A 23,440-nucleotide genomic window follows, 5' to 3' on the forward strand; every position below is an offset into this window, starting at 1 on the left:
GGAGGAAAACGCAAGGGCCTATTGTGATGTCATCATCCATGGATGCTGGAGGGTTCTATTGTGACACGCTTAGGGTTCCATCTATAAAATTTCATGGAGGCTGCCATATTGATTTTCTGGAGGCAGCCATTTAGATTGGCAGTTAACAGCTGTCTTTTCAGTGAATAAGAAATGTTAGGAAGGGTTTGGATTGCAACCACAGAAGTCAGCATGGAGGCAGGCCTCTGTCTGCAAGCACTATTACTTACAGCTGCATTGACATATTGGGTTGGAACCTCTTTGGATTCTGAAGCAGGTAAGGGCAGTTGCAGAGGTCTAAGTACATTGTCACAATTAGTGTAGGGGGAACTCAACACTGAATACAGGAGGGAAGGGGAACAGTAACGGGGCCTGGAAACTAGGGAAGAAACAGGTCACCCCTAGACAACCCTAATCCGGCCCTGACTACCTATCAATATGAATAGACCTTGAATGGTAGGAATATCATAAGCAGGATACCTAGTCCCTGATTTCCCTATAAGGCCCTGGAATAAGTATAGGACCAGAGAACAACCCATTCCTCCCCAGATGGATGAATGGAAATCTCTGTCTCAGGCCCAGATACAACAACAGGGAATATAACAAATACAAACAAACATGACACTTACCTTCTGTAGAGATGGAAGAACAGGAACACCAGAAAGGATCTCACACCAGCTCAGCCAAATTCCAATGATGCTATCAACCATCAACCACATAGTCACAAGGGTGGGGTGAGACTATAAAGGGTAGAAGTGATGACCACTGAGCTATTGATTTGCAGTTAATCACTTCTGTGATTTCAATGAATAAGAAATGTTGTGAAGGGTTTGGATTGCAATCACAGAAGTCAGCATGGACAAAGCCTAGTCTCTGAGCACTATTGCTTACAGCTGCATTTAAAATACTGGGTTAGAAACTGCTTTTGGATTCCTGGAGTAGGTAGGGCAGTTGCAGACGTGTTAAGTACATTCAGTACTAGCACAGAAATTTGAATGGACATTTTCATTCTGCTAGCTACAAAAATGTATAAAAGGTATGGTATCTCATGAGAGGTGGTGAGTTACAGATGCTAAACTGATCTGCACCTGCATTGCAGTGGACAAATATATGATAGTTGAAGGATGGAAGAACATTCATTCAACTATCCCATGATGCTCCTTTTTTTTTTTTTTTTGTTTAACTATAAATGGTCCTCCTCATCCCATGCCATCCCATCAACTTTAAATTTTAGGGCTGGAAATACACGGACCAAAAATATAAATGCAACACTTTCAGTTTTGCTCCCATTTTGCATGAGCTGAACTCAAAGATCTGAAACATTTTCTACATACACAAAAGACCAATTACTCTCAAATATTGTTCACAAATCTGTTTGAATCTGTGTTAGCGAGCACTTCTCCTTTGCCAAGTTAATCCATCCCACCTCACAGGTGTGACATATCAAGGTGCTGATTAGACAGCATGAATATTGCACAGGTGTGCCTTAGACTGCCGACAATAAAAGATCACTCTGAAATGTGCACTGAAATGGGCAGAAAACCAGACAGTATCTGGTGTGTCGCATAGAGTTGATCAGGTTGTTGCTTAAGGCCTGTGGAATGTTGGTCCACTCCTCTTCAATAGCTGTGCGAAGTTGCAGAATATTGGCAGGACCTGGAACATGCTGTTGTATACGCTGATCCAGAGCATCCCAAACATGTTCAATGGGTGACAGTCCGGTGAGTATGCTCGCCATGCAGGAACTATGATGTTTTCAGCTTCCAGGAATTGTGTAAAGATCCTTGCAATATGGGGCTGTAATGGCACAACAATGGGCCTCGATCTTGTCACCGTATCTCTGTGCATTCAAAATGGCATCAATAAAATGCACCTGTGTTCGTTGTCCATAACATACGCCTGCTCATACCATAACCCCACCGCCACCATGGGCCACTCGATCCAACACTATTGATTGTCAGCAAACCGCTCACCCACATGACGCAACACACACTGTCTGCCATCTGCCCTGAACAGTGAAAACCGGGACGCATCCATGAACATGCCAGACCCCATAGAACGTGAGCATTTTTCCACTCAAGTCGGTTAAGATGATGAACTGCAGCCAGGTCTAGACCCTGATGAGGACAATGAGCATGCAGATGAGCTTCCCTGAGACGGTTTCTGACAGTTTGTGCAGAAATTCTTTGGTTATGCAAACTGATTGTTGCTGCAGCTGTCCGGGTGGTTGGTCTCAGACCATCATGGAAGTGAAAATGCTGGATGTGGAGGTCCTGGGCTGGTGTGGTTACATGTGGTCTGCTGTTGTGAGGCAGGTTGGATGTACTTCCAAATTCTCTGAAACGCCTTTGGAGACAACTTATGGTAGAGAAATGAACATTCATTGCACTGGCAACAGCTCTGGTAGACATTCCTGCAGTCAGCAAGCCAATTGCACGCTCCCTCAAACATTGTGACATCTGTGGCCTTGTGCTGTGTGATCAAATTGCACATTTCAGAGTGTCTTTTTATTGTAGGCAGTCAAAGGCACACCTGTGCAATATTCATGCTGTCTAATCAGCACCTTGATATACCACACCTGTGAGGTGGGATGCATTTGCTCACTAACACAGATTTAGACACATTTTTGCGAGTAATGGCTCTTTTGTGTATGTAGAAAATGTTTCAGATCTTTCAGTTCAGCTCATGCAAAATGGGAGCAAAACTGAAAGTGTTGTGTTTCTATTTTTGATCAGTGTATGTTTTGAGTCTGATAACCATTTGACTGTCCAAATGTTACTTGCATGTTGCTTTTTTTAAAGGGTTTCTACCACCAGAAATACCGTTATGTAGCTGATGCGCTAATGTCAGCACTACATAACAGTATGTTTCTGTAAAATAAGCACTTTATAATATGCTAATGGGCCTCTAGGTGCTATGTGGGCGTAAAATCAGCACCTAGAGGCTCCGTCTACTTGCGCTTTATCCCGCCCAGGTTCCCTGTTCTGCCCGCCCCACTCCTCTTGATTGATCCCGCGCCTGCGCCATTCACTATTGTATTCGGCGCAGGCGCAGTGAGTGAATAATGCGCTCAAGTGAACGGCTCAGGCGCAGGATTTTGTCTGTGATGCAGGGAACAGTGAACAGGTTTTTTCATTTTTGCATTTAAATTTTTTCCCCCCCATCTTCCTTGAGCTATAACCTTTTTATATTTCTATTCATACAGCTTTATGAGGGCTTATTTTTGGCGGGCCAAGTTGTGCTTTCTAACGCCACAATTTATTATGGAATACAATGTAGTGAGAAGTGGTAACAAAATTCCAAATGGGGTGGTAATTGGAAAAAAAAATTTAATGCCTTTACCGTTTTCCAGCTTTTGATCCCACGTCGTAAATTTTACATCACTATATTCTGACACCATAACTTTTTTATAGTTATATCTACTGAACTGTATGCGGGCTCTTTTTTTTTTTTGTGGGACAATCTGTAGTTTTTATTGATACTATTTAGGAGTATATGTAACTTTTTGATCACATTTTATTACTTTTTTGGGGTAAGAAGCAATGAAAAAATTGCTAATTGGCCATTTTGACCCTTTTTCCGTTACGCCAGTCGCCGTATTAGAAAAAGATTTTTATATTTTAATAGTACAGACGTTTTTGGTTGCGGTGATACATATGACTAACAAAAAATATGGGTATATGACTTATATTTTTTAATACATTTAAAAGATTTTTTTACTTTTTGTAATGATTTTGAAGCTCATATTTGAGCGTACAAAATCCAATTTTTATTTTTTAATTCTGAACAATCATGGATTTTTACAATCTATTTATTACTGACAATTGCTAATTTCTTATGTTGGCAAAATAAGATATGCAGCTTTAATACATTCTGCCTCTTCAGCGAGGCTGAGTGTATTGAAATCAGTTACCGGAATCCGAACTGGCCACAGAGGATGCTGGTAAGAAGCCCAAGCTTCTGGATTTTTCATCCTTTAGATGCTGTGATCTCACTTGATCACGGCATCAAAAGGCTTTAATTACCGCGACCGGCATTATAATTAGTTGCGGGTCTCTGCCGTTTAAAGCAGCAGAGACCCACAAGCCATGACACCCGCTGTGCATAAATGTACTATGTGCAGGTTTCACACTCCAGCTTCAGGGACCCAGTTGAAAAGACAGAAGTGGTTTGTAACTGCCACCATCTTCTCTATTACAGCTTACACAGCACTCGGTTAGTGCTGAACAGTAAAGAGAGGAAGTGGCAATGCCATTGCATCTACTGTAACAGCATTTTTCTCAACATGGCATGGAAGAATCAGATTAGCTCTGTCAGTGACTAATGTCACTACTGGACTTGTTTATATCTGTAACTGGGGCTCCTATGGAGGTCCCAGTTACAGTGGAAAACTGCAAATAAAAAAAATGAAGTGAATGCAGTCAAAAACGTATTTTATGACCGCACAGGTGACATATTACTGTATTTTTCGCCCTATAAGATGCACCAGCCCATAAGACGCACCTAGGTTTTAGAGGAGGACAATAAGAAAAAAAAAAATGTATTACACCTCGGGTCAGACCACCATCAGCCTCAATAAATAAAATTAAAAAACACCTCTCCTACTCCTGAACACCGCCGCTCCTCACCTACATCACAATCCTCTTCCTCCTGCTGTCGGCTGTGCTTCATTACACCTCGGGTCAGACCACCAATCAGACCCCAAATGTTAATCAGACCTCAGCTGACAGCCCCATTAAGACCCCCAATGTTAATAAAACCTCAGATCAGACCACCAATCAGACCTCAGATAAGAGCCCCATGCCTCTCATCAGCCCCCATATGCCTCATATCAGCCCCCCATATGCCTCTCACCAGCCTCTCTTCAGCCCCCATTGCCTCTCTTTAGCACCCAGCAGCCTCTCCAGCCGCCAGCCATGCTATATTAGCCTTTATCAGCCTCTCTTCAGCAGCCTTTTCAGCCCCCAGCCATGTTATATTAGCCACCATCAGCCTCTCTTCAGCGAGGCTGAGTGTATTGAAATCAGTTACCGGAATCAGCCCCCCATATGCCTCTCACCAGCCTCTCTTCAGCCCCCATTGCTTCTCTTTAGCACCCAGCAGCCTCTCCAGCCGCCAGCCATGCTATATTAGCCTTTATCAGCCTCTCTTCAGCAGCATTTTCAGCCCCCAGCCATGTTACATTAGCCACCATCAGCCTCTCTTCTGCCTCTCCAGCGAGGCTGAGTGTATCAGCCTCAATAAATAAAATAAAAAAACACCTCTCCTGCTCCTGAACACCGCCGCTCCTCACCTACATCACGATCCTCTTCCTCCTGCTGTCGGCTGTGCTGTGATCCAACACGCACAGCGTGAGGTCACAGAGCGCCCCATTCTGTGCACAGCCTTCACAGCTGACAGCCGAGGACCAGGAAGCGGTGAATACAGTCTTCACCGCTTCCTGATCCTCTGGTACTAATGAGCGCCTCATAATGTAATGCTCATTAGTATTCGCCCCATATGACGCAGGGGCATTCCCCCCCCCCCACTTTTGGAGGGGAAAAATGCATCTTATGGGGTGAAAAATACGGTAAATATATATGCAAAAATAAGATGTTTTTAAAAACTAAAATTTTTTAAAAAAGGCTAGTTTTTGCGGTGTATGTCACCGTTCTAACAAAGTCTTTTTATTTATCCATACTATCTGAAGAGAACACCTGAACTGTACCTAGAGCCTATTCTGTCTGTGTGGCATTTGTACAAATTGTAAACAGGATATAAAAAATAAAGCTGTAATACATGTGTTTCAATATTTCTTTATTAAGGAGACATCTTACAAAATAACAAAGACAGAACAATATTTTCACACAAACATTAAACATTTTGAGGTCAGCAGGAAATCACAGTCCACAAGATATCTTTCAATAATCTGACCTCATTCATTTTCAGAAAACACTGTGACAAAGACAGTATACATGCATATTTAGTCTGAGTGTACTCTCCAGGATACACTTCTCTTGGAAATTATGGCTTTTATATCATAGCAGAAATTATTATACAGACAGCACAAGACACAAGGATTTATCCTTGGGCCAGGGTATAGGCCATAATCTATTGCATGGATAAAGGTCCAATAACATTTAGCTGTTTACAAGACATCACCCAGACTTACACAGTTTGAAAAAAAAAATAGTAAACACTGACCCACCCATTTTGAACATGTCTATATTTTCCATATATTTATTATATATATATATATATATATATATATATATATATATATATATATATATATATATATATATATACGCACACTTTAAGTTTCTCTTGGCATGCATACATTCAAAAATATAAATAAAAACAAGTTTTCAGAACTTGTATATTGCCTATATTATCAAACTCATCCTATATGAGCAAAAGGCTATGTGCACACTTGTCTACAGTGGCAGTGTTTAAGAAAAAAACTGGCACCAAAGTGCCAAAATGTACAGAAGGCAAAATAAATGCGAGTGCGATGTAGAGGGGGGAGTGTGCCTCGGCTGATTGGGGGAACCAAGCCACAACAATAACAATAGTGTCTGTGAATCTACACGTATGTCTTTTTAAAATTAAGAATGGTAGCAGTAACAGTAGAAGAAAATGTGTAAATAGCCTTATTGTTAACCTGTTTACACAATATGTCCAATGTCAGTTCATAAGTGATTAGCAACACTGTAAGGCCTCATGCACATGAACATATTTTGTTTCCGTGTCTGTTCTGTATTTTTTTGCGGATAGGTGTGCTGTCCGCATCTTTATGTCTGTTCCGTAGCCCCGCAAAAAACATGTCCTATTATTTTCTGTTTTGCGGACAAGGATATGCATTGTTACAATGGATCCGCAAAAAACTGATACAATATGGATGCCAAAAGAACGTCATCCGTATTTTTTGCGAATCTGTGTTTTGCAGTACATAGCCTTAAGCTGAATGTTCTTTATCTTAATTTTCAGGCCCCATGCACATGACCATATCCATCTTGCGGTCCGGAAATCGCAAATCTGCAAAATATGAATGCAGTCCATGTGCTGCCTGCATTTTATTTGCGGACACCTTGTTTTCAAGGGGTCTATGAATCTCATTTTGTACATGTAGGCTATCTTTTTGCACATAGATAATCTGTGGGCTTTTCACATCAATATTGACTGCAATTTTTTTTAACACTTCCTATACTTGTCCACAAAATGTGGACCGTGGACCCACTGAAGTCAATACGACCACAAAAATGTGTATACAACACAGACAGCATCCATGTCTGCGGACCGAAAAACAGATATGGTCGCGTGCAGTGAGCCTTTCTGTGATGCTTAATATTTAAAAGTATATCATTGAAGTAAACAGGTTAAAAGATGAGAACATTTTGGTCTCAGTCAATATGTGCAGCACACACCTATGCCTCATGCTGTTAAGTATTAAGTGTTACATGCATACTATCTATATACAATAGGAAAAAAGGGAATGACCCCAGGTAACCCCCGATGAAAATACAGGGACAGTGCCTATGTGTGTACCATACAGATGCTGGGGGGTACCCGACAAAGGGTAACTCGGTACAAGCTCCGAGCGTAATAACAGAAAAAAGGGGGGGAGAAGCTTAAAGTACCAAACTTATGATTAGAAAAATACAAAATGTTTTTATTATGAAATACATGATAAAAAAGTACACATGTAATACATGCCACAGACAGGGTAAGGGAACAGGGAAGAAAAAAGAACGCCACCCTGGAAAGACACACTGGTCACAATGGAATATATAAGGCATATAATAGGAAAAGATTATAATGTTGTGAGCATGAGGAACATACAGCAGTGTGTGGTATAATGACCACCTCATGAACACACAGTATAAAGGAAGAGTAAGTAAATGGATAAATGGAGGGTGGGTGAAGATCACAGAGTCTCAACCGGCATGGCAGTAATGCACAGAGTACACAAAACCAGATAAATGCAAATATATCGATTGCAAAGATGATGAAGAGCCGAGTGAGGAAACTCAACAACGGCAGCATAAAGTCATGACGGGAGAGCTGCGATCTAACACTCACCTAAGAAGGACCAGATGTGAATATGAACCAGGGTGGCGTTACCCCAACGCGCGTTTCGGCGTGCCTTCGTCAGGGGTTTTTTTTCTTCCCTGTTCCCTTACCCTGTCTGTGGCATGTATTACATGTGTACTTTTTTATCATGTATTTCATAATAAAAACATTTTGTATTTTTCTAATCATAAGTTTGGTACTTTAAGCTTCTCCCCCCCTTTTTTCTATCTATATACAATATATCAAACATACATCCAACACCTGACTACCCACACATTTATCTGAACATACAGGATGTGAAATATGTGCCATAGTGCTCAGCAAGAATAATATAGCTGTTATCCTCTGTCTTCTTTCCTGTCTACCCTGTGATACTCAACCCATTTTTACTTCATGTGTCTTTCATGTACCATGTTCATATGATGTTTTAATTTTATTAAACTCCAAAATTGAAAAAATAAAAATAAACTGCATTTCTGCTTTCATCATGATTATATGAAGATTTACATGTAAACCTTTGGACTTGAGTCTTGAAATGTAATTTAAAATGCAATATATTACTTAATTACATTTGTTTCTTTATACAAAACAATAATTTGTACAGAAATATTTTGAATATGATAAAAATGGAAAAAATTATGGTAGTAAATTCTTACATATTATAGAAGTTTTTTTGTGTTTTGTATCGGTTTTGTTAATGCTGTCCTCAAAGCTGATAAATACAGGCATACTTATCCATCATGCAATACTATTAGGGAGGTGTCTTACTGGCTCTAAATGTATTCAGCGGTTGGACAACAATACCAATGCCATTAAGAACTTTCTTCACTATAAAGAAGAACAAGGAGTCCTGGAAATTATGATATGGCCCCGCAGATCCCTGATCTCAACATTATCGAGTCTGTCTGGGATTATATAATGAAACAGTAGGATTTTTTTTTTTAGAGCAACACGATGTCTGGCACAACCTCCTTGCCAAGTATCTTCAAAAACTGTGTGCATGTTTAGCTAGAAGAACTGATTTGAAGGTAAATGGGAGTCACACCAAATATTGATTTGATTTAGATTTCTCTTGTTCATTCACTTTTTCTTAATTGATAAAAATAAAATATTAACATTTCTGCTTTTCAAAGCATTCTTTGCAGCATTTTTTCCCACACGTGCCTAAAACTTTTGCAAAACACTATATATAAATTACATCCAGTCTACAGGACAAGAAGTGGTAGTTACTGACTGACCATAAATACAGAATAAGAGAAGATACCAAGAATTATATCTAGCATATAGGACAAGAGAACTTATACTGTCTAGCATACAGGAATAATGAAGTGGTACTGTGCAGTGCCAATATATATTGATCATCAGCAACAGTTTTTGAAGTCTGATGCTTCTGGAGCGTTCAGCAGTGTGTTAACACAATGCCAATGAGGCAAGACACCAGCATTTAACTCAGAGTAGCAAATGTTGCTGCTTATCAATCTGGGAAAGGTTATAAGTACAGAACTTTCTTACGGAAAAGTATAGAACTTATAGAAAAACAAAAGAAAGAGACCAGTATTGCCTTCAATTTTTGCAACAACAAAGGCTGGAATGACATGTTGAATGCCAATAACCAAAATACAAAGTAAACTACACTTCTTGTTACAAAAAAGCGGAAGAACGGAACTTTCTAAGGTTACTTTCACATGTGCATTGTAACTATCGTCAGGCTGTTACAGCAGAGGCATAGCCGGACAGGGCTGGAGCACCACCGGAACCCATTGACTAATGGGTCCTGGTGGAGATTCGTCTTGTTTCCACATTAGTGCTGGTATTTCACCATAAAAAAAACAGTGCTTGCTAGTTTTTGTCCAGTCAATCTCAGCACTCATGCCAGAAATAGACTGGATCACCACTGCGTCCCATTATAGTCAATGGGCTCTGGCAGGGAATGACAGTATCACGCTATGCTGCATGCGGTGAACTCCGGCAGACTGTTCCTCCTCTTTAACACATATGTGAAACTAGCCTTACTGAAAATCCAGAAAAAGAGCCCAGCATCATCCTCACTTGTTGCAACAAAGAAGGCCAGAATGGCATTTTGAATTGCACTTAATTGTCTTGCTCGCATAAGAGCACTTCATAGTTTGTCACTTGATTTTGCACAGCAGAAATGCAAATATCTGGGGGTAATTTTATGGCGCTGGGTGGTTTTATGGGGATGATTTTATAGCGTTGAACAATTTTATAGCACTGTCACTGTGCGACATCTGGAAGGGGGTATTTTATAGTCTATAGCACTGTCACTGTGCAACAACCACTGGGAGAGAGTATTTTATAATACTTTTTTGTATATATGGACACTGCACTGTACTACTCCTTCTGCCCTGTATAGTGGACAATTCTCTCTCTCTCTCTCTCTCTCTATATATAATGTGCTCTTGTTTTGCTTGTTCTGTACTTATGGACATTGCACAGTAGCACTTCTCTCAGTATCTGCTCTTATTCTGTATATATGGCCAACGTACATATATATATATATATATATATATATATTGTGACAGGGTGTCACAATGTTTTGCAGAGAAAGTGCTGGATGGTGTGTACATTGCACCAAGTTTCCAGCACTTCATGTGTTAAAAGGCTCCAGGAAGGTTTGGTTTTCCTTGTATCCAGAAGCTTTCTGGGAAAAAGAAAACCAGTTTAGGGTCCTGGAGCCAGTCAGGGAAGAGTTGGGTGGATTCCCTGATCACCCGGAGCCAGTCCGGGTTTTACCTCCCTGTGGGACTGCTCACACAGATGTACTAATTAAGTCAGCAGCCCTGACCCAGGAGCTCTCTCTCTGGCAGTCTGTTTGAGAAGCTGCAAGCCCAGGAGCTCTGAGAGCGGTTGGCTTCTCCATCTAACTACTGAACTGTAAGTTGCTCTGTTTTCCCCCTTAAAAATGCTCTTTGTGTTTTGTGTTATGAGTTTAGCTAGGGCTGTCGAGTGAGATAGGCAGGAGCCAGACGGCTATTGTTGTTTTTGTTTGTTAATTTGAGCAACTTGCAAAATAAACTAGCAACAGTGTGATGCACAAGCTACAAAGGTGTCAGTGTACCTGTTTCGGCCCAAAACAACCCCGCAGGAAGGCGTAACAGTTCACAATATATATATAGCGCTGATTATGTGCAATGAACGTTTATTCCTGACAATAGTTCCATGTAATGGGATCAATAGTTCAGTGTTATGTTTTAGAATTTGTAAGTAAAAACCAATACTGAGCCCAAACAAATAAGAGGTGCATTTGTTTCCTCTGCTATGTTTTACTCGCAGTTTTGGATTAAAAATACTGATGCAAAATACTAACCAAAATAGTCTCATGTAAAAGTGGCATTAGGATGCTCTTAGATGAGCATAATAAAACCACATTTTAGCATCCTTATTACAGCTGCAACCGCTGAAACTTCTGCGGCTCTGCAATACTGACTTTAGATTACCATAGGTAATAATAATCTAAGTATGGTGATCACAAGAAACAACCACATCCTTGAAATCATTTATGTTGAAAAAGTGTATGATCTTAATACCCGAAAACCTATTAAAACATATTTGCAACTGGAAGTATGCTTTGAAGACAGTGAAACATTTTTATTAAGCACGTTCAAACTGTGAGGTAAGCCCCAAAGCATATACATATTGACATGATGATAATCAATAAGATATTGGCTGCTGAACAAAGTTTCGGAATGTACAGTGTGTAGTGTGCAGTATACATAGTATGAGTATAATAAAATATAATGCTGCAGTCTAGGCTGCACCTTACCAATTATGTTTCTTTTTACTACACTCATATTCACGCTGTAAAATAACTCAGTATATAAGACAGAAATAATCCATGGCACTGTACTTGTTACCTTGACTAATTTGAGTTCTATATGTGGGGACATTTTGACAATTCAATGAAGATTTTAAAAAAGCAAGCCATTTGGTAAGATTTTCTTAATATAGGAATGTTTGCTCTTTTATTACCTTCATGACGAGCAGATGCCAACAAAAATCTCAAAGCTTCTAAGCAGAATACCTCAGCAAGGCCCGTTCATCAAATGTTGGTGGACTGTTTTCCTCTTTCTTGTGTCTGGCACATACTGATTATACTTAGCAGTTCAGTGCATTTCTGAAACATGTGGTCCACATTCCAAACACTAAATGATAGTGCTTGTGTCATGAAAGACACACTGTCTACTAAGTGATCAGTTAAATTGTTTTCTGTTTGAAAACAGGAAAAACAGCAGCAATACTGAAGAAAAAAAATATGTATAGCTCTTTTTTTTCCTGAGCAGTTGTACAGAAGAGCTACTATCAATGTGTTACTTATTACTTCAGTCGTACATTTTGATATATCCAATAAACTCTTCTACTACTATCTATCTCACTTACAGAAACACAACTGTTATTCCTGCCCAGTTAAAAAAAATCTGTTTGTCTGCACCTTAAAGCATTTATTTATAAAATGTTTGGCATACAAAAAGTTGTGAATAATCTAGAAACAAATTTTTATACATTAACAATGTTTCTAAAATTATTAATTATTTATGGATGATAAAATTAATAAACGTTTTTCAAGTAATTGCCTGGGCATATGAACCCAAGAGTTGTATGAAAATAATTAATTATACGCTTGCACAGCTGTATTACTGCTAAGCTTAACCAAATTATGAAACTAAATTATATTTCTGATCTCACCACAATCCTTGTCATTAGACTGTCTTATTACCGATGACATAGAAAAAATACATCAAAGTAACACAACAATCAAAATTTGCACATTATTTCTACCTTTTCGTCTTTCTAGAAACATTTTCAAGGGTTCATTTTTCCTGCCTAATGCTAGTTGTCCCTCTTAGGCGGTAAATACAGTCCTATGTTCCCCAGGTTAAGTATCTAAGTCAGAATATATATTGGTAAATTCTAAAAATGCAACTGTCTTGACTTAGAAGCTGCTCTTCCTATGTCATCTCTACTTTTGTTGCATTTATTTACAACAACCAGATGTTCTTTGCAGCATTTTAAATACAGTAGAAGTATTTTTCTTAAGTAGTTTATTACCAACATTATTATAATAGCTACTTCACTATTTCCTAAGGTCTTGTGATATAATAGAGATATTCATCCCAATATGCAATATTATGCATGTGAATGCTTTAGAAATATGGAAGAAGTTCCAATGAAGCCAGTATGTCCAAACATGCTCTTTTATGGAAATACAGCAAAATACAGAATAACAAATTTGAGGTTAAACTGGAACTTTTAAAAGAAAATTTTAATCTCACTTATGACATATAGCATAAGAAAATGTCTATCATTTATCAGGATATAAGCATATGAACTGCTTCTCAATCCTTACCAAATTCTTACAAAAAGATATTAAATACACTAATTAAATATTCATTTAATACAGATGGATATTTCATTTAGACTATGTAGTGTGTCAAAGTTATTTTAGATATTATTATAACTTCAAACACTTATATTTGGAAGACTAATATGTCACAGTTTTTTTTTCCTTGTAGCTTAAGAGATCAATATAAAATTGCCTAGAGAACACAAAAGAGTGAGGCATAGCCCAATTACACTTTTGAAGTTCATCCATGGACACTTCAAAAACATGTACATCGAAACTGCCTTGGTTACTGATGACACTTCTTTATTGGTTCATTAAGTCTTGGTTGTTGTGTTGTAGGGAAAGCCTGTGGGTTAGCAGAAGGTGCTTGTAATCTGCATAGCAGAGTGTGAGGGTCAAAAGGAAGGTATGAGGGGGAAAAATATGCATAAAGAGCGCATTACTTCTTGGAGCCCAGTGCAAGGTCCACCTCCTCTTCTGGCTTAAGTGGGTGCCACTGGGCAATTGGACGTCGTGGATTGGCCAGCATGTCAGACCAATGGCGGAGCTCAGTTCCTGTGGCGCTACATCCAACAAATATCTTGCCGATTGCCTCATTCTTACCCAGCTTGTCATAGTCCAAGACAGTAATAACAACTTGAACTTTCTGTGGGGTATGTGAAAAAGAAAAACATACAAAAAAAAGGATAAAATATTCTAGTTACATGACATGAAATAGTGAAATAACTGCCATGTTTTATGCAATATCAAAATCACAATAAAAAATAGTAACGTTAAAAAACAGAAGTGTATGAAATTCAACCAAATTTGGCAAGCATCCGACTTGTGTATATGTTATATTGAGTAGTAAAGATAACTGATGTCACTGGATTGGATATACAATGTATTGGGAATTCTAATAAGCAGGAATCCTAACAAACTGTATTGGGAACTTCTATATGCTGGAGCTTTTATATGCTGGAGCGTTTATATGCTACTAACTGGCTTATAGATCGTTATATATATTAATTAGTGGTACTTTATGTCAGAGCGTCTATATGTTAGTAACTACTTGCTTACTTGCAATTGTCAGATGGTACTTTAAAGCAGTCAATTAGGAGACGACACTCAACCTCCTTAGCATCTTTTATTTTTATCTATCAGGGCCAATGCGACTCAGAATTTACAAATAGTGACAAGACTTTTTAGTCTTGTCGCCATTTGCAACTAAACCCGCCGCCGCAGCTCTGCCATTGAATACAGCGGCGGGGCACAGGAGCTGATAGTTCTCTGCCCTGCCGCCGATGTTCTTCTCACCAGCGCAGTGGAGAATGAGTCTCTTCCTCCCCCCTGTGCTGCCACCAATAAGAAGATAGACTTGAGGAAGAGGGGAGGGGCTGTGGCCCCTGTGCCACCAATAAAGATAACTGACCTGTTAATACAAATACAGGAGGCGGGTGCCGGAATCAAATAGCCGGCACCCGACCTCTATGACGGGGAGCTGCGAGCAGTATCAGTTAACCCTTCAGGTTCGGTACCTGAGGGGTTAACTGCAGTGGATCGCAGCTCGCTGTCATAAAGGTCGGGTGCCAGCTATTTGATTCCGGCACCCGCCTCCTATATTTGTATTAACAGGTCAGTTATCTTAATTGGTGGTGCAGTGCGCCCCCTCCAAACACCCCAGTATAATAAACATTGGTGGCGCAGTGCGCCCCCCCCAACACTCCAGTATAATAAACATTGGTGGCGCAGTGCGCCCCCCCCAACGTCCCAGTATAATAAACATTGGTGGCTCAGTGCAAATGAGGGTTAAAAAATAAATGAAAAATGAACTTGCCTCCTACAATTGATCGCGTAGCTGCCAGTCTCCTGTTCTTTCTGCAGGACCTGTCAAAGGACCTGTGGTGATGTCACTGAGCTCATCACATGGTCCATAACCATGGTGATGGATCATGTGATGTACCATGTGATGAGCATAGTGATGTCACCACAGGTCCTTTTTTGACAGGTCCTGAAGAAAGAACAGGAGACCGGCAGCTACGCGATCAAGTGGAGGAGGTGAGTTAATATATATATATATTTTTTTTTTAACGCTCAATTGACCTTCTACTAAGCATTTTGTATTAAAGAATGCTATTATTTCCCCTTATAACCATGTTGTAAGGGAAAATAACACAGTGAATAGACTTTCATCCTATCAACCATGCGTGAAAATCGCACTGCATCCGCACTTGCTTGCGAATTTCATGCAGCCCCATTAACTTCTAACGTGAAAAACGTGAAGTGAATGGGTCCGGATTCAGTGCGGGTGCAATGCGTGAGGTGAACCAGAAATTTTGCCCATGTGAAAGGAGCCTAAGGGTGAATAGGACAAGGGTTCCAGCACTTAAGGGGGCTAATAGTAAGTCGTCAGAACTGCCTGCCGGATCCGCCGATCTGGATGTGACAAAGCATTTTTACTCACATTTTTACTGGTCTGCGCATGCCCAGACCGGAAGGACGGATCCGGCTTTCCCGGTATTTTGAATGCCGGATCTGGCACTAATACATTCCTATGGGGAAAAATGCCGGCATTCAGGCAAGTCTTCAGTTTTTTTTTCGCCGGAGATAAAACTGTAGCATGCTACGGTTATATCTTTTGCCTGATCAGTCAAAATGACTGTACTGAAAACATCCTGATGCATCCTGAATGGATTACTCTCCATTCAGAATGCATGGGGATATACCTGATCAGTTATTTTCCGGTATAGAGCCCCTGTGACGGAACTCTGACGGAAATGAAAAACGCTAGTAAAGAACTCTAAAATATTAAGTTTAAATCCCCCCCCCCTTTCCCAATTTAACAAACCGGATTCCCAAAAAGTTGGGACACAATACAAATCGTGAATAAAAACTGAATGCAATGATGTGGAGGTGCCAACTTCTAATATTTTATTCAGAATAGAACATAAATCACGGAACAAAAGTTTAAACTGAGAAAATGTACCATTTTAAGGGAAAAATATGTTGAATCAGAATTTCATGGTGTCAACAAATCCCCAAAAAGTTGGGACAAGGCCATTTTCACCACTGTGTGGCATATCCCCTTACAACACTCAACAGACGTCTGGGGACCGAGGAGACCAGTTTCTCAAGTTTAGAAATAGGAATGCTCTCCCATTCTTGTCTAATACAGGCCTCTAACTGTTAATCGTCTTGGGCCTTCTTTGTTGCACCTTCCTCTTTATGATGTGCCAAATGTTCTCTAGTATAGGTGAAAGATCTGGACTGCAGACTGGCCATTTCAGTACCCGGATCCTTCTCCTACGCAGCCATGATGTTGTGATTGATGCAGAATGTGGTCTGGCATTAACTTGTTGAAAAAAGCAGGGTCTTCCCTGAAAGAGATGACGTCTGGATGGGAGCATATGTTGTTCTAGAACCTGAATATATTTTTCTGCATTGATGGTGCCTTTCCAGACATGCAAGCTGCCCATGCCACACGCACTCATGCAACCCCATACCATCAGAGATGCAGGCTTCTGAACGGAGCGTTGATAACAACTTGGGTTGTCCTTGTCCTCTTTGGTGCAGGTGACATGGTGTCCCAGATTTCCAAAAAGAACTTCGAATCGTGACTCATCTGACCACAGAACAGTCTTCCATTTTGCCACACTCCATTTTAAATGATCCCTGGCCCAGTGAAAACGCCTGAGCTTGTGGATCTTGCTTAGAAATGGCTTCTTCTTTGCACTGTAGAGTTTCAGCTGGCAACGGCAGATGGCATGGTGGATTGTGTTCACTGACAATGGTTTCTGGAAGTATTCCTGAGCCCATTCTGTGATTTCCTTTGCAGTAGCATTCCTGTTTGTGGTGCAGTGTAGTTTAAGGGCCTGGAGATCAGGGGCATCCAGTATGGTTTTACGGCCGTGACCCTTACACACAGAGATTGTTCCAGATTCTCTGAATCTTCGGATGATGTTATGCACAGTTGATGATAATAGATGCAAAGTCTTTGCAATTTTTTGCTGGGTAACACCTTTCTGATATTGCTCCACTATCTTTCTGCGCAACATTGTGGGAATTGGTGATCCTCTACCCCTCTAGGCTTCTGAGAGACACTGCCACTCTGAGAAGCTATTTTTATACCCAATCATGTTGCCAATTGACCTAATTAGTGTTAATTGGTCTTCCAGCTCTTCGTTATGCTCAAATTTACTTTTTCCAGCCTCTTATTGCTACTTGTCCCAACTTTTTGGGGATTTGTTGACACCGTGAAAATTTGAATCAACTTATTTTTCCTTTAACCACTTCAGCCCCGCTAGCTGAAACCCCCTTCATAACCAGAGCACTTTTTACACTTCGGCACTACACTCCTTTCACCGTTTATCGCTCGGTCATGCAACTTACCACCCAAATGAATTTTACCTCCTTTTCATCTCACTAATAGAGCTTTCATTTGGTGGTATTTTATTGCTGCTGACATTTTTACTTTTTTTGTTATTAATCAAAATGTAACTATTTTTTTGCAAAAAAAATGAAATTTTTCACTTTCATCTGTAAAATTTTGCAAAAAAAAACGACATCCATATATAAATTTTTCACCAAATTTATTGATCTACATGTCTTTGATAAAAAAAAATGTTTGGGTAAAAGTTATAGCGTTTACAAACTATGGTACAAAAATGTGAATTTTTGAAACAGCTCTGATTTTCTGAGCACCTGTCATGATTCCTGAGGTTCTACAATGCCCAAACAGTAGAAAACCCCCACAAATGACCCCATTTCGGAAAGTAGACACCCTAAGGTATTCGCTGATGGGCATAGTGAGTTCATAGAACTTTTTATTTTTTGTCACAAGTTAGCGGAAAATGATGATGATTTTTTATTTTTTCTTACAAAGTCTCATATTCCACTAACTTGCGATAAAAAATTCTAGGAACTCACCATGCCCCTCAAAGAATACCTTGGGGTGTCTTCTTTCCACAATGGGATCACTTGTGGGGTAGTTATACTGCCCTGGCAATTTAGGGGCCCAAATGTGTGAGAAGTACCTTGCAATCAAAATGTGTAAAAAAAATGGCCTGCAAAATCCGACAGGTGCACTTTGGAATATGTGCCCCTTTCCCCAACTTCTCCTGAGTACGGCGATACCAGATGTGTGACATTTTTTTGCGGCCTAGGTGGGCAATGTGTTTTGGGGTGTCATTTTACATATACCCATGCTGGGTGAGAGAAATATCTTGGCAAAAGACAACTTTTCCCATTTTTTTTATTTTTTTTTTTATACAAAGTTGGCATTTGACCAAGATATTTTTCTCACCCAGCATGGGTATATGTAAAATGACACCCCAAAACACATTCCCCAACTTCTCCTGAGTACGGCGATACCAGATGTGTCACACTTTTTTGCAGCCTAGATGCGCAAAGGTGCCAAAATTCCATTTAGGAGGGCATTTTTAGACATTTGGATCCCAGACTTCTTCTCACGCTTTAGGGCTTCTAAAAAGCCAGGGCAGTATAAATACCCCACATGTGACCCCACTTTGGAAAGAAGACACCCCAAGGTATCCAATGAGGGGCCTGGCAAGTTCATTTTCGCATAAGTTAGCGGAAATTGTTTTTTTTTTTTTTCTTGTTTTTTTTTTCTCACAGTCTCACTTTCCGCTAACTTAGGACAAAAATTTAAATTTTTCATGGACTCAATATGCCCCTCAGCGAATACCTTGGGGTGTCTTCTTTCCAAAATGGGGTCAGTTGTGGGGTGTTTGTACTGCCCTGGCATTTGAGGGTCTCCGCAATCATTACATGTATGGACAGCATTAGGAGTTTCTGCTATTCTCCTTATATTGAGCATACAGGTAATGAGATTTTTTTTTTTCCGTTCAGCCTCTGGGCTGAAAGAAAAAAAATGAACGGCACAGATTTCTTCATTCGCATTGATCAATGTGGATGAAAAAATCTCTGCCCAAAAAAAAATGGAGGGGAAAGGCGTCTGCCAGGACATAGGAGCTCCGCCCTACATCCATACCCACTTAGCTCGTATGCCCTGGCAAACCAGATTTCTCCATTCACATCAATCGATGTGGATGAATAAATCATTGCCGGGATTTTTATATATCTAGATCTAGATATATATATATATATATTTATTTTGCCAAAGCATAGGAACGCCGCCTCCTCCTCGGCTCGTATGCCTCGGCAAACGTATCTGTTACTGCAGAGGAGAAAATCTTGTCTTGCAGCGCCGCATACACCGACTTGCGTGTAATCTGACAGCAGCGCAATGCTTCTGTCAGAATGCACATCAGTGCTGCAGCTAATCGATCGGTTGGTCCACCTGGAAGGTAAAAAAAAAAAAAAAAAAATGAGAAAACCAGGCCGCAACACAATAATTTTATTAACTTTGCAACAGAACATATAAACTTTAACTTTTTTAACTGAACATTAACCTTTTTGCTTACTGTTTTTTTTTTTTTTTTTTTTTTTACATTTTATAGAACAAACCTCTCCTTCCCCATGGGTCAATGTGCAAAGCGCAAATCGCCCAAAGATGTGGCGAAGTGCGTTATGCACTTTGTCCCATGTGAAAGGAGACGTTTGCAGCAGCAGTGAGTGAATGGGCCCTAATAGCCCTGTGTACCTGTCCTGGTGAGATGATCCCTATGCTAAGTGTACCTGTGTGTGGTGCTTCCGGAAACACTCTCCAAAGCATAGGGCAGGGTGGTAAGGACAGTCAGGACAGAAATAGCGGGTGTCACGCCTTATTCCACTCCTGCTACAGACACAACATCTTTTTCGGGGTGACTGTTGGGTTGAGGTACCAGGAACGACATTGGGGAAATGTCGCTCATGTAGACGGCTAACTACACTGGTGGATGGGGCCACGGAACCTCCTGGGTACAGGAGGTTCTCGATGATCTCTTCCTGAAATTTGAGGAAGGATCCAGTTCTCCCAGCCTTACTGTAGAGAACAAAACTATTGTACAGAGCCAATTGAATTAAATATACAGACACCTTCTTATACCAGCGTCTGGTTCTGCGGGAAACTAAATACGGAGACAACATCTGGTCATTGAAGTCCACCCCTCCCATGTGAAGGTTATAGTCGTGGACTGAGAGGGGCTTTTCAATGACACGGGTTGCTCGCTCAATTTGTATTGTCGTGTCTGCGTGAATGGAGGAGAGCATGTAAACGTCACGCTTGTCTCTCCATTTCACCGCGAGCAGTTCTTCGTTACACAGTGCGGCCCTCTGCCCCCTTGCAAGACGGGTGGAAACGAGCCGTTGGGGGAAGCCCGCGCGACTAGTTTGCGCGGTACCACAGGCGCCAATCCGTTCTAGAAACAAATGCCTAAAGAGGGCCACACTTGTGTAAAAATTGTCCACATAAAGATGGTACCCCTTGCCGAATAAGGGTGACACCAAGTCCCAAACTGTCTTCCCACTGCTCCCCAGGTAGTCAGGGCAACCAACCGGCTCCAGGGTCTGATCTTTTCCCTCATAGACTCGAAATTTGTGGGTATAGCCTGTGGCCCTTTCACAGAGCTTATACAATTTGACCCCATACCGGGCGCGCTTGCTTGGGATGTATTGTTTGAAGCCAAGGCGCCCGGTAAAATGTATCAGGGACTCGTCTACGCAGATGTTTTGCTCTGGGTATACAAATCTGCAAATTTCTGGTTGAAATGGTCTATGAGGGGCCGAATTTTGTGGAGCCGGTCAAAAGCAGGGTGGCCCCTGGGACGGGAGGCGGTGTTGTCACTAAAGTGCAGGAAACGCAGGATGGCCTCAAAACGTGCCCTGGACATAGCAGCAGAGAACTCGGGCATGTGATGAATCGGGTTCGTGGACCAATATGACCGCAATTCATGCTTTTTTGTCAGGCCCATGTTGAGGAGGAGGCCCAGAAAAGTTTTAATTTCGGAAACTTGGACTGGTTTCCACTGGAAAGGCTGGGCATAAAAGCTTCCCGGGTTAGCGGTGATAAATTGTGTGGCATACCTGTTTGTTTCGGCCACAACTATGTCTAAAAGCTCCGCAGTCAAGAACAGCTCAAAAAATCCCAGGGCTGAACTGATCTGAGCTGTCTCAACCCGAACTCCAGACTGGGCAGTGAAAGGGAAAACTACAGGTGCAGCTGAAGTTGGGGACTGCCAATCAGGGTTTGCCAGCACCTCTGGGATTCTAGGGGCTCTACGGGCACGTCTTTGCGGTGGCTGCGACGGCGTCACTACTGCACGTGCCACCGTACCAGCTTCAACTGCCCTTCTGGTGCTCGCTACTTCACCAGGTTGTACGGCAGTGCTGGTACTAGGTCCAGGGAGGGCTGGGCTGCTGGTGTATGCCTCACCACGTAATCCGACAGCACCAGCCCCACTCTGCTGCTCTTGAAGCGGATCCTGCGCAACCTGTGGTCTAGCGACACGGGGCCGGGTACGCCTGGTGGTATCAGGGACCTCAGCCTCCTCGTCCGAACTTTGGGTCAGAGAGCCACTGCTTTCTACAGGTTCGTATTCTGACTCGCTGGATTCATCAGATGAGGGTTCCCACTCCTCATCCGACTGGGTCAGAAGCCTGTAGGCCTCTTCAGAGGAATACCCCCTGTTTGACATTTTGGGCAACTAAATTTAGGGGTATTCCCTGAGACTACCCAAGAAAAAAAAAAGCAAGCCTGTCTTACAAAGGGGAGGCTAGCGAAGTACTGGAGGCCGCTGCGGTTGATAAAAAATATCAAAACGGATTTTTTTTTTTTATTGCCGCAGTGCGTGTAAAGTGATTGTGCAGTGATAAAAAAAAAAAAAAAAAAATTTTGTCACTGCGGTGGGGCGGGCGTAGGCGAACGCACGTGTGGGCGACCGATCAGGCCTGATCGGGCAAACACTGCGTTTTGGGTGGAGGGCGAACTAAAGTTACACTAGTACGATTATAGATCTGACCGTGATCAGTTTTGATCACTTCCAGATACTATAAAAGTACAAATGCTGATTAACAATACGCTAATCAGCGAATAACGGACTGTGGTGGGCTGGGCGCTATCTGATCGCTAACTACCTAACCAAGGGGCCTAAACTATCCTAAAACCTAACGGTCAATACCAGTGAAAAAAAAAGTGACAGTTTACACTGATCACTTTTTTCCTTTCACTAGTGATTGACAGGGGCGATCAAAGGGGTGATCAAAGGGTTAATTAGGGTTCAGGGGGGTGATCTGGGGCTAGTATGTGTAGTGTTGGTGTACTCACAGTGTAGCCTGCTCCTCTGCTGGATCCAACCGACGAAAAGAACCAGCAGAGGAGCAGGCAGCCATATATCAGATCATATTTACTAATTTGATCTGATATATGGCCTCTGATTGGTTTTTTTTTTTAAATCGCCAGCCTGCCAGCCGCGATCATTGGCTGGCAGGCTGGTGACCCGACTCCCCCTCTACGAAATGCCGGCGCAAACTGCGCATGCGCGGCCGCATATTCGCGTCATCTCGCGAGATGAAGAGTATATGCGTAACTGTGTGCAGCGCTGCCACCTCCGGACCGCACATCTGCGTTAGGCGGTCCGGAGGCGGTTAAAATGATACATTTACTCGGATTAAACGTTTGATCTGTCATCTACGTTCTATTAACAAATAAAATATTGACATTTGCCATCTCTACATCATTGCATTCAGTTTTTATTCACAGTTTGTTTAGTGTCAACTTTTTTGGAATCCGGTTTGTACATATAAACTATATAAACAATAAATAAATATATAACATAGCGCAGCGTCCGAAAAGTCCAAACTATTAAATTATAAAAAATATCTCTTATGCGGTGAGCGCCGTATCAGAAAAAAATAAATAAAAACCATGCGATTCGCCATTTTTTTTGTCACCTTGTCACCCAAAAAAATAGGATAGGACTGTTCTATTATGGGCAGAACGTTTCATAAAATGCAAAATGCACGCAGATTTTTTGGTGTTTTTTTTTTTTGCGTGGTATTTAGTATCGCAATACTTTTTTATGCTGACGAAAGCGAATCAAAATTTTGGTATCGAAACAACCCTACGCCGAT

General features: G+C 41.2%; 1 protein-coding gene across 5 annotated transcripts in view; it reads right to left on the reverse strand.

Annotated features, from left to right (window-relative positions):
- Positions 1 to 11,122: 11,122 nt before the first annotated feature.
- The window catches only part of LOC122933299 (synaptotagmin-2), a 574,820-nt gene continuing 562,502 nt past the window's right edge, over positions 11,123 to 23,440 (reverse strand). For all 5 annotated transcript variants that reach the window (XM_044288196.1, XM_044288199.1, XM_044288197.1 and 2 more), the window contains one exon: positions 11,123 to 14,078. In XM_044288196.1, coding sequence (XP_044144131.1) covers positions 13,872 to 14,078 — 207 coding nt within the window. In that variant the 3' untranslated portion in view covers positions 11,123 to 13,871. The remainder of the gene's footprint in view (positions 14,079 to 23,440) is intronic.

This window comes from Bufo gargarizans, chromosome 3 (genome assembly GCF_014858855.1).
Source record: "Bufo gargarizans isolate SCDJY-AF-19 chromosome 3, ASM1485885v1, whole genome shotgun sequence".
NCBI classification, from domain to species: Eukaryota; Metazoa; Chordata; class Amphibia; order Anura; family Bufonidae; genus Bufo; species Bufo gargarizans.